General features: G+C 48.3%; 1 protein-coding gene across 4 annotated transcripts in view; it reads left to right on the top strand.

Annotated features, from left to right (window-relative positions):
* The window catches only part of DENND1C (DENN domain containing 1C), a 50555-nt gene that overhangs the window by 17405 nt on the left and 20408 nt on the right, over positions 1-12742 (top strand). For all 4 annotated transcript variants that reach the window (XM_077921428.1, XM_077921426.1, XM_077921425.1 and 1 more), the window contains exons 9-13: positions 355-405; positions 2961-3071; positions 3642-3742; positions 5687-5732; positions 7443-7544. In XM_077921428.1, the coding sequence (XP_077777554.1) occupies positions 355-405; positions 2961-3071; positions 3642-3742; positions 5687-5732; positions 7443-7544 (411 nt within the window). The remainder of the gene's footprint in view (positions 1-354; positions 406-2960; positions 3072-3641; positions 3743-5686; positions 5733-7442; positions 7545-12742) is intronic.

Here is a 12742-nt window from a genome sequence, read left to right on the forward strand (position 1 = left end):
AGAACTCTAGCCCAATGGTTGCCATTAATTTGATTTTGAATTGATTTTAGAATGCTGTGTTATTTTTATTGTTGTTAGCCGCTCTGAGCCCGGCTTCGGCTGGGGAGGGCGGGATATAAATAAAATTTTATATTATGATGATGGTGATGATGATGATGATGATGTAATGTGTTGCTTGATCTGGTGTATTATGCTGGTTGGCCAGTCAGCTACTATCCATAAAAATAAGGTGTGTGTGTGTGTGAGAGAGAGAGAGAGAGAGAGACACTCGGACCACTGCCACAATTTTTGTTTCACAGAATCTTCTTCTAGCTGGACCAGATCATCACCAACCTCTTTCTTCCTCTCTTCCAGGTTTATTTCATTGCCCCTGACCAAGGCAAACTCCCCACCATCCCTGAAAGTGTAAGTCACATTTGCAGTGTCTCATGGAGCTTTGAGAGAGGTGGTTGTGGTTTGTAGGGGCAGTGTTTGCTTTCTAAAGAGAGAGGCACCAGCTTTCACAATTGTGGAAATGATGTCTCCTTAATCATCAGCCTTAATCCACCAGAGTGGCGTAATGTAGGTCACACAAGCCTAGTTCCCTTGCTGGCACCCAAAATCTGCTTCAGCTCCCACATGGTAGGGGGCGACCCCAGAAAAACCAGATGACATTGAGGAAAAAGAGGGGCAGCAGGCTGTAGATTCTGTGTGTTGCATGACTGCCAACACAATAGCTCTTAGAATCATAGAATCATAGAGTTGGAATAGACCACAAGGGCCATCTAGTCCAACCCCCTGCCAAGCAGGAAACACCATCAGAGCACTCCTGACATATGGTTGTCAAGCCTCTGCTTAAAGACCTCCAAAGAAGGAGACTCCACCACACTCCTTGGCAGCAAATTCCACTGTCGAACAGCTCTTACTGTCAGGAAGTTCTTCCTAATGTTTAGGTGGAATCTTCTTTCTTGTAGTTTGGATCTATTGCTCCATGTCCGCTTCTCTGTAGCAGCAGAAAACAACCTTTCTCCCTCCTCTATATGACATCCTTTTATATATTTGAACATGGCTATCATATCACCCCTTAACCTCCTCTTCTCCAGGCTAAACATGCCCAGCTCCCTTAGCCGTTCCTCATAAGGCATCGTTTCCAGGCCTTTGACCATTTTGGTTGCCCTCCTCTGGACACGTTCCAGTTTGTCAGTGTCCTTCTTGAACTGTGGTGCCCAGAACTGGACACAGTACTCCAGCTGAGGTCTGACCAGAGCAGACTACAGTGGCACTATTACTTCCCTTGATCTAGATGCTATACTCCTATTGATGCAGCCCAGAATTGCATTGGCTTTTTTAGCTGCTGCGTCACACTGTTGGCTCATGTCAAGTTTGTGGTCTTGTTGCAGTGTAGTGGCAAGCAGAGATCACCCACACCTTTTCTTTCCCTGTGCCTAGAAAGCATGATTCTGAGAGATTTTCTGCTAGTGGTTTTCTCCTTGCGCCCCTGGAAAGCTCACTCTTTCGCACTGAATTGGAGCAGACGTCAAACTGCAGGAAACCCAACTGACAGTTGCTCAAAGCGGCAGGGAAAGTGGAAGTCTGGATGAGCCCTGAATGGGCTGGGAAAGGACATACCATAGTCTGGCAATGCTATGAAGATTTCAAAATAGAGAGAAGAGTGATTCATTGCAAAAGGGCATTTTCTCCAAGCAGGGTTGGGGAGCAGGCAGGAGTATAATGTGCAATGAATGGCAAACATAGTCAGATGCAACCTAGGGGAAGGAGGGGATTGTGAAAAGTGAGAATAGGAGGGCAAGATGGGGATTTTTGCTGGATTTTTGTGGACAGGCCGCTGCTGCTGCACTTTAAACAGCTATAATAATAATTTAATAATAATTTATTATTTTTACCCAGCCACTCTGGGCAGCTTCCAACCGAATATTAAAAACAATACAGCATCAGACATTAAAAACTTCCCTAAACAGGGCCGCCTTCAGTTGTCTTTTAAAAGTAAAATAGTTGTTTATTGCCTTGACATCTGCTGGGACAGGTAAGCAATGCAAGAGCTGGACCTGTTCCTAGCCCAAGAGATGAAAGAGGAGAGAAAGGGATTGTATTTCAGTGGCAGAGCACAAGACCTGCAAGCAAAAGGTCCCTGGTCCAATGCCTGCCATCTTTAGTTTCAGAAGATCAGGCAGCAGTTGATGGGAGAAAGACTTCTGCTGGAGACCAACCGTCAGAGTAGGCAGCGCTGAATTAGATGCCAAAAGTATGGAGAGGACCAGGTTGAGACATTGACTCCAGTAGTCAAAGTACACCACCATCAGGATGCTATTAAGCAGAGCAGTTGCTAGGCAAAATAGAGGTGAGGCACATAGTCATTGGAACAGCTGGTCCACGCTAAGAAAGGAGAGACTGCAGCTCGAATGAGTGATAATTTGCAAAATGCATTCAGTTTCACAGGGTTCCTTTTTGTATTTCTCCTACACACAGGGGATAGGAGGTTTAAATTTCGATCTACAGATTCAATCCTCAATCCATCGCCTACAAGATCGACCCAGTGAACACAAAAGATGTTGTATTTTTTTATCATCATTTTTTTGCAAAATATGAAGGTTTTGCCCCAAAATGTTGAGCTTTTTGGAAAATCTCCCCACCCATCCCCACAAAAAACACATGACGGTTTTGAGCTTTTTGTTAAAGGAAATTCGCTAAAATCTACACTTCCGACATTGGTTGTCCTTTGTCCGGATTTTCCCAGACATTAATGCGATTTCTGCCTGGACACTGTCCTGCAGCTGGGCATTTCCTGGTGTAATGTTGTTCCTAGAAAAAAGACAACAGAAGATGAACACAAAGTAAGAGAGCTGGATGCATTGTACTGCCATGAGTGACACAGAGTACAGAGGGCAGAACAATTGAGGGGGGGGTGGACTGTGCCAAATCTGCACTGGAGAGTCTAACCGGGCATTGGCTCCTTCCCACAGAGGAACCTGACAGAATTTGTTGTGGCCGTGGATGCAAACAACATGTTGCGCCTGTATGCGAGCCTGCTCCATGAGCGACGGATCCTGCTCACCACCAGAAAACTCAGCACGGTGAGAGCAAGTCGATGCTTGGGGTAGGGGGAAAGGAGGGTGGAATCACATATAAAAAATGCTGCGAAAATGCTTTAAGGAAAAAGGTTCAAAATATATATATATTGAATTTGCCGTTAGCTCACCATCGCCACCTAGTGTCACATTTCTGGAATGCATTCAAAACACACTCAAAGCGTTGTGTTTGCAGCTGTATAGCTGAGTTGCAGGTCTCAGGTCTCAGGGAGTTGCCAGGTCTCCTGTGGCTCAAGCCCCAAATTGCAAGGAGCAGAGGTCTGGGAGTTTTGGGGGGACTGCCTGGTAGGGAGAGGTCTAGCGGTGGTGACATGGACATAGTGGAAAATAGGCTAGCCTGACACCCACCTACCCACCCCCTGAATCTAGAGGAGACCCCAAAACTTCAGGCCAAAATCCTGGCAATTTTCAGGAAGAGGACGAGGCTGATCCTTCTACAGGGGCGAAATCCACCTGTAAGGCACAGGCTGTAACTTAGAGAGTGGTTCTGGTCTTCTGAGCAGAGTCAGGCCATCCTAAGGGAAATCTCCTAACCCCCCCCCCCTCTCCCTGCAGCTCACAGCCTGTGTTCAGGCCTCCCTCTCCATGTTGCATCCCATGCACTGGCAACACATCTACATCCCAGTGCTGCCTTCGCACCTCCTTGACTACTGCTGGTGAGCCTTTTCATTTCTTCTTTTTGAAGCACTGGGCAGGGCAGGGGGTAAGACTGAAAGCTGGATGTGGGTGGTGCTGTGGTCTAAACCATTGAGCCTCTTGGGCTTGCCGATCAGAAGGTTGGCGGTTCGAATCCCGGGTGAGTGCCCTTTGCTCTGTCCCAGCTGCTGCCGGGTGGTGCTGTGGGCGCTGTGGGGCTGTGACAGGGTAAGCTCCCGTTGCTCAGTCCCTGCTTCTGCCAACCTAGCAGTTCAAAAGCACACCAGTGCAAGTAGATAAATAGGTAACGCTCCGGCAGGAAGCTAAATGGTGTTTCCGTGCGCTGCTCTGGTTCACCAGAAGTGGCTTAGTCATGCTGGCCACATGACCCGGAAGCTGTACGCCGGCTCCCTCGGCCAATAAAGCGAGATGAGCGCCGCAAATCCAGAGTTGGCCACGACTGGAACTAATAGTCAGGGGTCCTTTACCTTTACTTTTAAACAAGCTATAGCTTAGGGCCCCAATCTCTTGGGGGCCCCCAAAAAATGTCAAGGGGGAAAAAACCTGGATGTACATTTCCAAAATATAAGATAAAAAAACAAATAAAATAAAACCTACATGCAGCAACAGTGTTTTGTGTTGTGTAGGCTCTATGATGTAAGTCATGGGCCCCGTCTGCTAGCCTGCTCCCTAAAATATCACTGGTTTGCTCATTTCTCTATATAGGGTGCCTACATTCTGCATGGACTGGTCGTATGGCAACATGTGCAAATGGCTTTAGATACCTGTTAAGTCCATCAATTGCCATATAGCGTATATTCAACACAAAAAGCAGCAACAATTTGTTGTTGACAAAGGACAGCTGGACATATAAAGGGCCCCATTGCCTTCAGTAGCTTAGGGCCTCATCAAGCCTCAATCCAGCCCTGTTCCTGGCATCTGACTTGGGGGGGTGTTTGCTGGGAAAATGGCCTATAAATAAACAGGCAGCGATAGTGATGTCTGCAATGAATCAACAACGAGAGCAAGGCAGGCACCAGGCATAGACCCTTAGCAGCCAGTTGCTGTTTCTTATCCTGACAATTTGAGTCTCTGCTGCTGTGATTTGGGAAGCTGTAGTTCAAATCAAGTCTCTGTTGTAGACAAAGGACAGAAAAGTGGAGCATGGAGAGTTGAACAATGGAAAAAGAAGTCTTTCCCTGTACTCCCACCCCTGGGCTTGCCCCCCCCCCCCCCCGGTATCCGCTGTGAGGAGGCTTGGATCCTTCCCAGGACACTTCCCACGACCCAGGGGTGATTATAAGAGGTCCTTGTGCCTAATTCATTGCAAAGGTAGACATGTGAGCTGTGAACTTCAATGCACATTAGAAGCAGGAATCTTTGGTGTGTTTAAAGACGTCAATTTCATATTTTTGTTTGTGTGTGTGTGTGTGTGTGTGTGTGAGAGAGAGAGAGAGAGAGAGAGAGAGAGAGAAATGAAAGACAATGCCTAGAAGTAACATTGTTTTGCCTGCAAAGCCCTTACCAATCTGATCTGTTTTTGAGCCTGGGTGTGGCTCCCCACAGGACTTTCCCCTGTTCTCGAGGTCATGTCTCTCCCCCCCTCTAGGGGCAAAGTAAGTCAGGCAGGGTTCAATGGAGCCCACCCAGGGCCGTAGCTAGGGGGGGGTGTGTGAGGAAGGCCACTGCCAGGGGCACAGACGAGGGTGTGTGTGCAAAATTGGCTAAAGCATATGTTCATAAATATGTCTATAAATAAAAATATTGATTATTGCCTCATAAGAAAAGGTTTTAATTAGAGGGTCTTTATCTGGGGTAGGGTGGAGGATGGAGGAGAGGCAGAAAGAAGAGCTAATTTGTCCATGGCTAGGGGGTTCAACCTGGATGGTTCTGCCAGGGGCTCTGAGCCCACCCGAATCTGGAACCAGCTCTGACTTTCTTTCCTTCCTTTCTTTCCTCGACAGTGCCCCCATGCCCTACCTCATAGGAATCCACACCAGCTTCATGGAGGTGAGCTTGCCAATCCATTCTAGCCCCTGGCCTCTCAGGTCAGTTCTCATGAGCCTTCAGCTGAGTCCTACAATCCCTGGCCCCAGAGGCACAGAACAGCCATGCCATGAAGAGTAGGGGAGCCCACATGTTCCATGAATAGGTGCAAGAGGACGGACGGGTGGTTGGGTGGGTGGGAAGAAGTTCTGGTCAACATCAATGGAGCCTCGACACCCAGGGCAGCCGCCATTTTGTGGTCACTCGTAGTGTGGGCTGTACGGTACTGTTGAGCAAAGTCTGTTTGTTCCATACTTCAGTCTCAACTCAACAGCCGTGCCTGACATTGCCAGTGACATTGCCAAGGATTCTGGGCCTAAACCTCTGGGATTGCAGCCTTCTTCTTTGATGGCAGTCAATAGATCCATCACTCTGGACTGTTGGAAACACGCCCAGGAAGGCCGCCATCTTCCCAAGACATCGGAGCTTCTCTCTGGTGGTCCTCTCTGGCTCCCTCAGTAAATCTCCCTCAGTCCAGAGAGACCGGTGATAAGCAGCCCCTCTCTCCTGAGAGGAGCACACTCGTCTTCTGGCATATCATTGCAGAAGAAAGAATCAATCAGCAGCTCTAAAACTACTTTATTTACAGTCTATAATACAAAGACTCCATCAGCACTTCTGTGCGCTTTGAGCACCTGTACAGAACAGCAACAAAGGGACGCGGGTGGTGCTGTGGGTTAAACCACAGAGCCTAGGGCTTGCCGATCAGAAGGTCGGTGGTTCGAATCCCCACGATGGGGTGAGCTCCCATTGCTCGGTCCCTGCTCCTGCCAACCTAGCAGTTTGAAAGCACGTCAAAGTGCAAGTAGATAAGTAGGTACCACTCCGACGGGAAGGTAAATGGCGTTTCTGTGTGCTGCTCTGGTTCGCCAGAAGCGGCTTTGTCATGCTGGCCACATGACCCGGAATCTGTACTCCAACTCCCTTGGCCAATAAAGCAAGATGAGCGCTGCAACCCGAGAGTCGGTCACGACTGGACCTAATGGTCAGGGGTACCTTTACCTTTACAGAACAGCAACACATTCAGAAGTGAAACCAACTTCCAACAGTACTCCAACAGTACTCAGACTTCCTATCTCATGCTCTCTTAGACACTCACATGATGTATACAAAAACATAGTACAACAGTACCACTCGCTGGAGCAGCTCGAATAGATAAAAATCCTAACGTGCTTGTGCAGTCCAGATGACATGATCCTGGGCTTAGGTTGATGGAGGCTTGGTGTGTGGCAGGCAGGCAGGTGGTCCTGCCTTTACTGTTGGTGGGTTGAGTATAAGCCCTTTGGCCCACCCATCTCTTCTGTTTCTATGATGCTTAGAACCTAAGAATAGCCTGCTGGATCCGGCCAATGGTCCATCTAGTCCAGCATCCTGTTCTCACAGTGGCCAACCACATGCTTGTGGGAAACCGGCAAGCAGAACATAAGCACCAAAACACTCTCCTCTCCCATGGTTTCCAGAAATTGGAACTGTGGAGGCAGAGCGCAGACATCGTGCCCACTTTGTAGGAACAGCTCAGTGCTGTGAGCCAGGGATCCCTCCCCAAGAGTGGTGAGAGATCAGGTGGAGCTGGGTCACATTTAACATACATGACAGCAGTTTGCAAAGGCAGCGAACAGAGGAGCAAGCAGTGTCTCTCTTTTAGTTTCTCTCTTTTGTCTTTGATTCCTCCAGAGAGTGAGGAGCAAGGCCCTGGAAGATGTCGTCATTCTCAACATTGACAGCAACACCTTTGAATCGCCCTTCCAGGACCTGGAAAACCTCCCAAGTGATGTAGTTAGTATTGATTTCATAAAATGATGATGATGATGATGATGATGATGATGATGATGATGATGATAAATAACAACAATAAACTATAGTGCAGGTAGTTTTGATGTCCTTCTGAGCACCCTGGGTCCTTTGTGGTTTGCTTCTATTATTCTTTTCTTCCACTATTAGTCCCTCTTCCTCCCCACTGCTATGAATTATCACGCAGGTGGCACTGTGGGTTAAACTACAGAGCCTAGGACTTGCTGATCAGAAGGTCGGTGGTTCGAATCCCCACGACGGGGTGAGCTCCCGTTGCTCGGTCCCTGCTCCTGCCAACCTAACAGTTTGAAAGCATGTCAAAGTGCAAGTAGATAAATAGGTACCACTTTGGCAGGAAGGTAAACGGTGTTTGTGTGTGCTGCTCTGGGTCGCCAGAAGCGGCTTAATCATGCTGGTCACATGACCCGGAAGCTGTACGCCGGCTCCCTCAGCCAATAAAGTGAAATGAGCGCCGCAACCTCAGAGTCGTCTGCGACTGGACCTAACAGTCAGGGGTCCCTTTACCTTTACCTTTATCTTCTAACAGTTATTTTTTATGTATGCAAACTTTAGCTTCCAGTACTAAACTTTCACTTTAAAGCAACTGATTCATTGCTGCCCCCTCCTCTTTTCTGAAAATATATCAGCTGAAAATGTATTAGCAGAACTGGAAGATGGGTAATGGCCCCGCATAAACTCTTGGGCTATTTTGTGAAATTTGTGAAATGTGTGAAAATTGCCATTTTCTGCTGTGTTCTTATAGAGGGAGTTGAGCTTTTTGAGAGAGAGTTCATTTTTTTGCTTAGTATTGTTCTTTAACTCTCTAACTTCCAAATACGATTCATAAAACAATTCAGGTTTTGAGCTTTCTCAGATACATTCCATACAGATGAAGGTCATAAACTCCTAATGACTGCCACGTAACTCCCATACAGTGGCTTTTACAAAAAGTACACTTATTAAAATCAATGGGCCTAACTTAAGGCTCGTCCACACTTATGATTGTCATGTGCCTAGAAAACACGACTCCCCTTGCCCTGATCCTTTCCCAGGGACTACCCGCTCTTTAGCTCTAAATCGGAACAAGTGGCAATCCATGAAAAACCCAAATTGCTGTTTGCTCTGATTGAGCGCAAAAGAGCAGTTTTCCCTAGGGAAAGTGGCAGGACGAGAGGAAATGTGGATAAACCTTTAGTGATGTTCATAAATGTCAGCTGGTCTATTCTAATACTAAATTGAATAGCATTGTGGGCTGGCATTCAACATAGTGCTACATGGGGTATGAACATGGGAAATGAGTTCTGCCTGCACAGTGGGAATTTCTTCCTCTCCTCTCCCCTGTATGCCCCCTAAAGCCAGTGGCGTAGCGTGGGTTGTCAGCAACCGGGGCAAGGCAAGTAATTTGCGCCCCCTAACCCGTGGATTTTAGCACTCGAGTGCGAGCGCGCCCCCCCCCCAGATGTTGCGTCCGGCCCCCCCTGACCCCCCCACGCTACGCCACTGGGGCTGGGGGCGAGTGAAGGAGCCAAGGAACCCCCCCCAAAGGCTCAGCAGGAATTTATTACATTTATTATTTGCGGAGCCCCCGCGGGCCGAGGCAGCCAAAGCCCCCTCCCCTCGGGCGCCTCCCCGCCCCCTCCTCTCCTTGGGCTGTAGGTGGAGCCCGCGCTCCGAGGCGCTCCAGATCCGGGCTTGGCGAGCGCCTCTCCTCCTCCCGGCCGGGTCCGGGGGCTTCCAGCCGTGCTCCGTCCTCGCCCGCCCCCCCCCCCCCGTGGCTGAGACATGTGCTGAGAGCCGGAGCCAGTGGCGCCCCCTTCCGCCGGGAGACCCTCGCCCGCCCGCCGGCTTCCTCTCGGAGGGTTTTGGGGAGCGCAGGGCGCGGCGAGGCCCCTCGGAGCTCTCCTCCCTCCCAGTCGGCAGAAGCAGCCGCCGCCTGTGGCTGGGCCGAGGGGATGGCGTCGGCGTCGGGGTGCGGAGGCTGCCCGTGCCCGGCGGCGGTGGGGGGGCGCGCGCGCACTAGGGCGCAAGGCTGGCGGTGGCGGCGGGGAGCCCGGCGGAGGAAGGAACTTGTCCCTTCCCTCTGGACTCGCCCCCCCAGATGTTGCGCCCGGTGCGGCCGGCACCCCTGGCACCCCCCACACTACGCCACTGCCTAAAGCTGTTCTGGGGGTTTCCCAACTCTCCAGAGAAGATTTCGAGAACCCTGAATGGACCTTGTTCTGTGCACACAACTTATTTTAATCCCGCCCTAAATAAATTGAGAGAGTGTCTGTTTTTGAACCTGCTGTTTGCATGCAACTGATATCACATCCTCCAGTGCCATGTTAGTCATATTTGAATGCCAAGAGCACTATTTGTGTATCTACCCTCAAATATTCTTTCTGCAATGACGAATTTGGCATAAACAGGAAACAGAATTTCAGTTCATTTTATGTGCGTGTGTGGCCTCTCCCTTCAGATAAATAAGAACAGAAAGCAAAAATGCCATTACATAATTCTATGGTGTAGCCGCATGTAGGATGCTGTGAACAGCTTTGGGGTGTTTGTCTCATAAAAAATATAGTCAGGTGGGATAAAGGAATAGAAAAAGAAAGTAAAATTACATATGTATGGTGTACTTTCATATGAAGAAAGACGAAAGTTTTTGTTTGCGTTTAGTTTAGGTAGGAGGAGGGAATATATGCAAGAGGGAAAATGCCAGAAGTTTATAAAATTATGAACGGTTGGAAAGATGAGGCGATATACATTTTTCTCTCCCTTTCTTAAATTTTGGGGTCTCCCAATGTAGCTGATCAGCAGAAGAGTGGTTTTAAGGTTTCAAATTCAGTGCTGTTTTTAACAGGGCAAAATATTTATATAGAATTAGTGTGTTTTTAGTTGTGTCTATTCTCATTTATGTTATGAGCCACCTTGGGTCCTGTACTTGGAGAAAGGTGGAAAATGAAATGCTATGAAATGCTACCCAGAAAGTGACAAGCTGGCATGCAAGACTGCCAAATATCCCATGACTCCAACAGTGCCACAACTTACATTTTGTCTATGTCACCCAAAATCACAGACCTAGCATTGGCATGGGGGATAGGATATTTATTTTTGTATTTATAAAAGCGTTTTTATACCACCTTCTATACCGTCCTAAGGGAGGCAGGTGGCGCTGTGGTTTAAACCACTGTGCCGTTTGGACTTGCGGATCGGACGCTCGGCGGTTCGAGGCCCCGCAGTGGGCTGAGCTCCCGTTGTTCAGTCCCAGCTCCTGCCAACCTAGCAGTTTGAAAGCACACCAGTGCAAGTAGATAAATAGGTACCGCTCCAGTGGGAAGGTAAACGGCATTTCCGTGCACTGCTCTGGCTTCACCAGAAGCGACTTTTGTCATGCTGACTACATGACCCGGAAAAACTGTCTGTGGAAGTGGACTAACGCCAGCTCCCTCGGTCTGTAAAGTGAGATGAGCGCCACAACCCCAGAGCCATTCGCAACTGGACTTAATTGTCAGGGGTCCCTTTACCTTTAACCTACCAAAGTCCCCAAGACTGTTTTTAGGCTATATCACACACAAAAACAGCCAAATTAAAATCAAGCATTAGAAACCAAGAACAGCAGATTGGTAGGGCACATGCTTTCTAAAATCCCCAGCATCTCCAGGTCAGGCTAGGAGAGAACCTTGTCCGAAATTCTGGAGAGGTGCTGCTAGCCAGTGGCTCTAGTCCAGCATGCTGAATTTTATTATTTCGGTCACAGACCAGTTCCAGCCCACATACAATATCAAGGAAGTCATAAAACACGATAGGGATACATTTGAATTTGCAATGAGGTATAACAGGAAAGAGGGACGCGGGTGGCACTGTGGGTTAGACCACAAAGCCTAGGACTTGCCGATCAGAAGGTCAGCGGGGTGAGCTCCCGTTGCTCGGTCCCTGCTCCTGCCAACGTAGCAGTTCGAAAGCACGTCAAAGTGCAAGTATGTAGATAAATAGGTACTGCTCCAGCGAGAAGGTAAACTGCATTTCCCTGCGCTGCTCTGGTTCGCCAGAAGCAGCTTAGTCATGCTGGCCACATGACTCGGAAGCTGTACACCAGCTCCCTCTTCCAGTAAAGCGAGATGAGCGCCGCAACCCCAGAGTTGGCCATGACTGGACCTAATTGTCAGGGGTCCCTTTACCTTTGCCTATAACAGGAACAATTGTCCAGCATGCTGTTTTCACACTGGCCAGCCAGAGACCCACAGAAAGCCCACAAACAGGTGCTGGGGACAAAAGCACACTTCCCTTCCTGTGGTTTCTGGAAACTGGACCAATTACAGTGGTGCCTCGCAAGACGAAAAGAATCCGTTCCGCGAGTCTCTTCGTCTTGCGGGTTTTTTGTCTTGCAAAGCAAGCCCATTAGCGGCTTAGCGGCTTAGCGCTATTAGTGGCTTAGTAGGCTCAGCGGATCAGCTGATAAGCGGCTTAGCGGATCAGCTGATAAGCGGCTTAGCGGATCAGCTGATAAGCGGCTTAGCGGCTTGGGAAAAGGGGGGTGGAGGAAAAAAAACCTGCAGGAACTCGCAAGACATTTTCGTCTTGCGAAGCAAGCCCATAGGAAATTCGTTTTGCGAAGCACCTCCAAAACGGAAAACCCTTTCGTCTAGCAGGTTTTCCGTCTTGCGAGGCATTCGTCTTGCGGGGCACCACCTTATCTGAGACAGCTTCCTATGTCCCAGAGTTAAATTCTTCAATCTTAAAACCACAAAGAGCCAAGTAGCGTAACAGTGTTTTTTTACTGCCTACAGAAAAGCTATCAAGGTTGTGGCCTACCTGACCTCCCCAAACCAACCTCCCAAGGGAGAGAATTCTATGACCAGGGTGCTGCCGCAGAAAAGGCCCTGCCCTGCATTCCTTACCAATGGAAACTCCTATGGCAGTGATTTTCACATTCTCCTGATTTTACAATCATCTTGACATTTTAAAACTTGACTTCCTTCCCCCTCTTCCTGCAATTCCTTAAATTTATTTTTAATATCTTCTGCATATCCGAATTCACTTAATTTACTCATCTTTTTATCTTCTTTAAAAATATACCCTTATGTAACTGCAGGTTATTACAATAATCCTGTTAGTGTTTTTATCTGTTTGCAATTTATCTGTAAACATTCCATAAACCATTTCCATTCTTTTATATATATTAAAAAAAGTTTGCTATTTTG

The sequence above is a fragment of the Podarcis muralis genome, chromosome 17 (genome assembly GCF_964188315.1).
Source record: "Podarcis muralis chromosome 17, rPodMur119.hap1.1, whole genome shotgun sequence".
Classification (NCBI taxonomy): domain Eukaryota; kingdom Metazoa; phylum Chordata; class Lepidosauria; order Squamata; family Lacertidae; genus Podarcis; species Podarcis muralis.